The sequence below is a fragment of the Manduca sexta genome, unplaced genomic scaffold (assembly GCF_014839805.1).
Source record: "Manduca sexta isolate Smith_Timp_Sample1 unplaced genomic scaffold, JHU_Msex_v1.0 HiC_scaffold_1725, whole genome shotgun sequence".
Lineage (NCBI taxonomy): Eukaryota > Metazoa > Arthropoda > Insecta > Lepidoptera > Sphingidae > Manduca > Manduca sexta.
The window spans coordinates 27093-35520 of NW_023592618.1; the positions used below are offsets into that span (position 1 = coordinate 27093).

The window sequence follows — 8428 nt, forward strand, 5'->3', positions numbered from 1 at the left end:
AAAGGTGAAACAAAATGTATGAAAATGGACCTTGAGGTATCGCCTTAACGGGGTTTGTTGAAATAGGTAGGTCGACCAGGACGGACATTATTTTTCTTTAGATAATCTAAGTAATCTATTCTTTACATCAAACCCATAAAAATAAATACGGAAATACGTTTTGAAAGTGAAAGTCGGTTTAGATAACGTAAATCTTACGAAGGGATATACAGTAGGGATGTAAGTACTTAGATATTTTTAGTTCAACCTAAAGAAAGTAAAAACTGAACTGCTGCGTCAATAGAAAAACGTATATTTAATACAGCACTCAGGGATGTTCAAAGAGCCATAAACATATGACATAGAGGAAAACAATTTTGAAATTAAGTTCTAGTGGGATGAAATAAGGGATAACAGCTGAAACAATTTTGGTAAAATTTTATATGTAACTGAACTGTCTAGATATCTAGATCTTGGAACGAGTCATAAAACTACAATAGAATTTATTATTGACTTTAGAAAAAGATATGCGTGTGTATGCATACAAAAAATAATATAACGTCTCGATGGAGAGATCTTCTCTTTTCGTCTCGTTGGATAATTATTCTTTATTTCCTACAATGTGTCTGCGGATCCGTGTGAAAAAAAAATTATATACTTACTTAGCGGTAAATACAAGCAATTCTGTCAATAAAAAAAATAGTACAGTTAGGTACCAGCAAATACACCACTAGTTTTTAATTACCGAAAAAAATACGATGTTGTAAAATTATCCCTAAAAAGTTAATTTTTGCTCAAATACACAGATTCATAATTCTGGTGTTCTAGCGTCCGTTAGTCAATTTACACAGCTTGATTTTTTTAATACTAATGACATATGGTCATTCATTTAATAATCGCCTTTTACGCACATTTAGTATTCATTGATAGACGTCAATCTAAGTGTGATCTACATAGTATTTTTACTCACTATGCGTCAATAATTTTATGTAGGACTAGCTTTTGCTCGCGGCTTCGCCCGCGTGAAGGTGTTTTCCAGGATAAAATTGCACTGTTTGATAAAAGTCTTGCTACATATTTTCCCGGTACTTATAGGTTCAAACTAATTTTATCCCCAATCTATAATTTCAGTTCAATCAGTCGAAAATCTAAGAACATTTATACAAACTTTCATCCCTCTTTTATCCCCTTAAGGGTAGAATTTATCAAAATCCTTTCTTAGGGATGCCTACGTCATAGTAGCTTTATGCATGTAAAGTCTTAGCCCGATCCGTCCAATGGTTTGGGCTGTTCCTTGATATATCACTGTCAGTCACCTTTGAGTTATATATTATATTAACAACTGAAGTTAGCTAAAATTGAGTTTCTCGAAGCCGACCACTATTTATGTACTATGTATTTTGAGACTATACAATTTTGTCGCGTTCGCGATTCACTTTCACTTTTGTTGAGTTTCAGAACGCGATATTAGATCCTCCAACGCACACGCGAATTTGAACTTTATGCAGCGGTAATAAATTACAAATTGACTCTCCATTTTATTTAGAAAACGTTTGTATGGGAAATAGAAAAATGCTGTTTTGAGGATTTTCCCGGCAATTATTCGAATTTTTCTCACCTTTTAAACCTTCCCTAGACCTCCACGAATAATTCAAGACCAAGATAAGATAAATCCGTTCAGCCGTTCTCGAGTTTTAGCGAGACTAACGAACAGCAATTCATTTTTATATATATAGATATATGAAAAATATTAACTCGTACTAGCTTTGTCATTTATATATAAGTAAACAAAAATTCTGATTGCTTATTTATAATATATTTTGACATACTCCGTTTATATTGTATTTTTTTGTAATTAAAATCTATTGATGTATAAGATGCTATAGATAAGTGTGCACATAAAAATACAGGGATAAATACTATTACCTCATTCTATATCCATTTTGGTAAGGGGCACACAACATTTTTCACACAAATGTTCATTATTCATAAATTAATAAGCTGGCCCCAGTTGGTTTGTATTTTTAAATCTATAAATACTTATAGTTGTACTTCCCTGGAATAGTATGTACTATTAATTTAAAAATAATAATTCAATGTCGTTAAATTCATTTGCCTAACTACATTGTAAAATATGTATTTCTTTCACTTAAAGTATATATAGTCATTATAATATTATAATAATGATTTTATAACTAAAACATTCATACACTTAAAGATGTCCGCGGTTCAGGCTTTTTAGGAACATAGCCATACAGGAAGATAGATCCTATGACCATCATTGTGCCAAAAGCAAACTGTAACGTTAAAACAAAATCAAATATGTACATTGATGCTACACAAGATATAATAATTGCGACGGAAGTTGCGAAACCCTTCAATATGTTATCAGCATATTTAACAACAACAGCTACTATTAATCCACCCGCGGCCTGTAATACTATTAAGTACCAAACGAAGCCATCAAAGCCTTTTAACAAATATTCTGAGGTCCCTTCTTTGATTAGATATGTAGCAGTACCGAAGGGCAGTGACAATAGACTTAGTTGGACGTTCCTCATCCACACCTAAAACAAAATGATTAATTTAGTCCTCTTAAAGTAACATTTCGTTAACATTAATTAGTTTAAAAACTTTTGGAAGTATCATTTTTAAGCGTGGCATAGGTGGGAGATCGTAGTATTTAAGACCGTTGACAATGAGGAATTCGAATCAGCAAACTGACGGAAATAAGGTGATAAGACTCCAAATATTTATCAATTTAACCGAATGGTAGATACCTACTATCTGTTCCATTGTGTAGCACTTTATAATAGGGTGACAATAAAACAACATTAAGGGAATGACTTAACAATGACGGCACGAATAAAAAAAATAGTGCCTTGTGTATAGTCCCACACCGCATCCACTAAAGATAGATATACAAAGTAAATCAAAACAAATTTACTTTTAAAAGAAAAAAAAAATGTACATCCTAATTTAATCTGTTATCGTAATTTATTACTCAATTTGATACTTATACTGTAAAAAAATGGACTGTACTAAATTCACAAGTGTAAATTTCAAATTGAGCTAATTTCGTCAAGATTCTAAATTGCTAGAATACTTAAATATTTTGAAACCAAAAGGATTTCATTTACTAAACACGTCTTTGCCATAAATTGAATCATATTTTTCTATCAAAAGTTTAACCTAAAGTAAAATGGACTTCAACGTTGTTTTATTTCCAAAAAAAGAAGGTAGAAAGGTTATTATTTATTGCACGAGATCTAATACCATTCCTTTAAAGACTTGGCTACTGGACTGTTAAGTTCACTGAACTACACAGTTTTAGTACCCACGAATCAATTACGGATTGAACCTCTGGGTCCCATTCAATAGCCGGCACGTTCTCCAGATTTAAACCCATTAAACTTTTTTATCAAAAACAATATAGAATTTAATTGACATCAAATTATCGGAAAAGGGCATTCTAGGTTTTAAGACAGACCATTTTTAAGACTGTTGAGAATGTGTATTAGGGCCGAAGGTAATCAGTTCGAGCATCTGCTTTAATAAAACAGTTTTTCTTATTGGTATCAAGTTGTTGATTTCTTTCTCCCTTATTTTTTCTTCTAAAACCACGTCCAAATACAATGGTTTTTCCAATGAAACTGTAAACCCTAGTTCGTTAACAACCCTGAGATTTGAGGAATAATAACCTAAATAAATTAGTTCTAGATTAGGTGTACAACCAGCCCTTTACGTATATATAATCCATTATTTATAAAACACCCTGTACAAAGCATATGTTTCTTTTAAGGCTCGACCGAGACGGGTTTTTCAATCTCGGCCGAGACCGAGACCGAGAATGAAATAAAATCTCGGCCGAGACTAGACAAATCGTGGATAAACTATAAAAATGTTGTTAACTGTTTACTACTGTAGGCATTGTTTTATATATAAAAAAACCGCTTTAACAATCAAAGTCAAATAACATAAAAGAGTAAAAAAAAATTTTTTTCGGCATAATGATTTCTTACGTTTACGCGAATGTTAGACATTGAAATTAAATAATTTTACGAATTTTATCGCGGTTTTAATATTTTACTTTTCTCCCGACGTTTTGAAGGCTTTGGGGGGGGGGGGGGGTACTGAGGTGTTGTTCATCCGCAAAGTGAGAGTTACAATATCTACCTACATTTTACAAATATACGACTTTTAAAAAATTTTAGCTGTTGGTGGTCCGATCTACGCAGAATGAGCTCACATTGTCTTGAAGTCTGGCAGCCGGTCTTTTGGGTTCCGATTTAATTAAATGTAGAACTGGATCCCAGGCTTGTGCAAGCTTCCAACCATCTTCCCTATTGAAATTAGGATGTTTTTTAATTTCAATAGCCTCGCGGATCATCCTAGGTAGGAATCGGTGTTCTTTGGCAAGGATTTGTGGCTTGTCTAGTCGCAAATAATGGTTGGAGCCTCCTTCAGAATGTTCAGCGACTGCAGACTTCGTAGAGCGTATTTGTTTCACGTCAGCTATGTGTTTTTTACGCAGGTTCCTATATAGGCCAAACAAAACGAAATATAGGGACCAATATGGAATCCAGTTCTACATTTAATTAAATCGGAAACCAAAAGGCCGGCTGCCAGACTCCAAGACACTGTGAGCTCATTCTGCGTAGATGGGACCACCAACAGCTAAATTTTTTAAAAAGTTTTATATTTGTAAAATGAAGGTAGATATTGTAACTCTGACTTTACGGATGAACAACACCTCAGTCCCTCCCGTGACCATGAAGTCTGCAAAGTCTTCGAAACGGCGGAAGAAAAGTAAAATATTAAAACCGCGATAGAATACGTGAAATTGTTTAATTTAATTTTTTCGGCCTTTTCACCCTTCAAAGAGTGTCTCCTTTCATTGTACAAGTAATAACTCAGCAAAAGAATACTTAAAAGTAATTACATTTATACAATTTATACGATGTATTAAATATTGGATCCCACTGCTGGAAACATCTCTCCTTTACTACTGAGAGGGTTTAAGCATTCACCAAGCTGGCCTAGTGTGGGTTTGTTACTTACTTTTATTACTTAACTACAAAATTTAAACTAATTTCTATTTAACAACAATGGCTAAATAAACAGTGAAAGAACGGTGCCAAGGCGGCCGCAGTTCACCAACTGGGACTCCAACCAATCATAACGCAGACTGCCTACTCATTCACTCACACCAAGCGACGAATATGGCCGCGCGCTGGTTTGAATCTCATTCTGTTCCGTACAAAGTTACATCTCGGTCATTGCCGAGAATCTCGGCGGTTTTTAGCCGAGAACCGAGACAAATTTTCGGTTGGATTTATAGCCGAGAATGCCGAGAACGAGACCGAGACCGAGATCTCGGTCGAGCCTTAGTTTCTTTACATAAAATAATTGTAAAACTGCACCTACTACACATATATCGTGGATCTAGATCAAATTAGGCGGTCGGACGTAAAACTGAGTAAAATAGTTCACATAGACGATAAGATAAGCCAGTTACCCGGTTGGCATTATTATATTATGAAAGTAATTGAAATTTAAAAATTCATTACAAAATATAATCCACTTACCGATACATCAGACTCCTTGAGGACTTTTTCAAAGTAAATACCAGCAAACCCAGACAAGAAACAAGCAGCAAGTGCGGCACTGAATCCTAATATCTTAGACTGTTCTGGCATATTTGATGTATTTGTTGAAGTTGATTTCTCTGTTGAAGACAGCTGGACAAGAGCTATACCAGCCGCCAGCAACGCCAGTGCGCACCATTGCCATTTCTTTAGTTGCTTTTTTAAAACAAGGACAGCAAAAAATGCAGTTGTAAGTAACTTTAATTGATATGTAACCTGAAAATAATGATATAAAATTGAATAGATGGTTAAAGAGCAACCATAGATGTAAATTAAAAAATATATAATAGAAATTAACTATTTACCTGATAAGTAGCCGCGTCTAAGTTAGATGCAGATACATACAATAAGTTATTCTGTACAATATACAGAAATGATGGCACACAAACACGCAATGTATCTTTAATGTTTAAAATGACTATGTTATACATAGACCTCATTCCCTGTTTAATTCCACCTGATTCTTGTGTTACAAGACAGATACAAATGACTAGTTTAAAAACTTCAGCCATCAGCACCGCTAAAATTAAAATAGTAATCGTTAGTACCAGTATAGAGTATATTGATTACTGTGTAAGTAGATTAGTAATTGAGATTACATATAATCCGATTATATTCATATTAATTTCAGTCGATAATCGAGATTACATTTAGGGCATGCAATTATCAATATATCGTTCAAACAAAATATCATTTTTATTTTCGTATAAAACCTATAAATAAAGAATTTTAAATTAAAATATTTATAGATCGTGTAATTCATATATAAACCAAAACAATTAAGGGGACAAAAGTTTTTGCTTACGGTTTTAATTTCATGATTACTTTTATAACTGGCCACTAAATTACTTGTGGACATTTGCAAAGAAATTAAAAACGAAATAGTTTCGAGTTAGTAGTTCTTAATAAAGTGTTCCTTTACTTTTTAATCACAGAAAATAAATGTTTAGTGGTTTTTCAAATCTTTTCAGTATTAATAGAGATTGGATAAGTATTTTGATTATTGTTATTCATTGAAGCAAGTAAGTTTAGGTCATAATGCCAAATCTGACTGAATTGTATATCCCCTGAGGTATCACTTTGCTGGAAGAGGGTTGAACTGTGCATTATATTGGCAATGATCTAGATAGCTCCTTCTGTTATCTACAGACTTTAAAAGCGATACCGCAAGACCGGAGAATAATCAAGATGGCGTGGCCAAGGATGACAGAAAAAATACCCTTCCTCCAATTACAAATTACACAATTTTATTAATAATCGAATTTCGGGATTAACTTTTCTAGTAATTTGTAAGCGTAATCACTAATCACAATTAATTTTGTTATCGTGAATTAGTAATTTAATTACTTTTTTCCCAACACTAGCACAGAGTTCTTAAAAAATCAAGTTTACTCGAGACATTTAATAGCCATCCTTTTAAGACAATTATATTCTGCCGACATTATTAGTATCTTCTATCGAATATTATATTTGTATGAAATTAAATTTAAATAGAGCTTGTAAATTTGGAAAGTAGACTTATTACTGTAGGTTCCAAATTGATAATTACATATATTTAATTGATTCATAGAATACATATAACAAATTTACATAAAAGTTCAAGCTTATTTCAACTTAAATCATGCTAGATTTATGGTCACACAACGTCTTGCTTGTTATGAACTCTTCTGAAGGCTAAATACTAAATAGCTTTTCAGACAGCACAATAAGTATTGTTTACAAGAATAATTGACAAGTATAAACATATTGTAATCTTTGCTTGGAGTGCCATTGCCACAAATTGAATGGTTTACTACCCCCCTCTCCCGCCCTCACTTTCCCTCATAGCATTTGACAATGAAGTGAATATTATCTTAGATACAAGTAGGCGCCAATTTCTAACAAGTAGTTATTTTGTAAAAATATTATATCAGGTGATTTAATACGATGTTAGAATTTGAATACTATTTGGAATAAAAAATAACCAGGCCACCGAAGTCGATTATAAATTGCCCATTATTAGTTAAGAAGGCAATGAAATTTAATTATTTTCATTAATTTACAAAAATCAATATTCAATTTAAATATAAATAACTCTTAAAAATTTTAAAAAATAAAACAGTTTTTAAATACTTATAACTTATAAAGTTGCCTCCTATTAATGGTGTAAAAGTATTGTACTATTTCTATTTATTACCTGCAGCTGAAGAAAACATTTCTGCGACTGGCCTGGTTCGAGCGTATCGCATACTAAGCCCAAGGGCAGCATTCTGTACTGTCAGTATAACCAAACTTATATACTTTATGTAACCTGAAATACAAAAATATTTTTTTTAAATATCCAAAAAAACTCAATAAAACCTATCAGGTGGCCTTGCAAAATGTATTTTACCCATATCAAATTTAGGTTTTGCCCGCAACTGCCTAAGACCCTCCAAAGGCCTCAATTAGATGATATGACAGGCAGGGGACACCATGGTGGAATTCTCCAAATGCTTCCAATCCACATTGTGTGTAATTTTCACTATCATACAAAATTAAATTATGCAGGATTGACTTCAATACACAGATGGGACTATTCTTTGATAATATCTGGGAAAATCAATCTTACCATGTTTTACTCTTCTATTACTGTATGATTGTGATTTTTTGCTATCACCATCCATGTTGTCAGTATTTAATTGCTCTTCTACTCTATCTACTATTTCAGTTTCTGGTTCCGGTTCGAGTTCTTCTATTACTTCTCCCAAATTTTAACCTCTATATCATTATCATCTGCCGACTTCATAGGCACTGTAAATAAAAGAATAAATTTATTGCAC

General features: G+C 32.9%; 1 protein-coding gene across 1 annotated transcript; it reads right to left on the reverse strand.

Moving 5' to 3' along the window:
* Nucleotides 1-1773: 1773 nt before the first annotated feature.
* On the reverse strand, nt 1774-8399 carry LOC119188497 (UDP-N-acetylglucosamine transporter-like). Its single transcript, XM_037445522.1, has 5 exons — nt 8218-8399; nt 7804-7917; nt 5933-6147; nt 5568-5843; nt 1774-2546 (listed from the first exon to the last, which is right to left on the reverse strand). Exons 1-5 carry the CDS (start codon nt 8270-8272, stop codon nt 2184-2186), a joined length of 1023 nt encoding a protein of 340 aa, XP_037301419.1. The 5' UTR covers nt 8273-8399; the 3' UTR covers nt 1774-2183.
* Nucleotides 8400-8428: the final 29 nt, after the last annotated feature.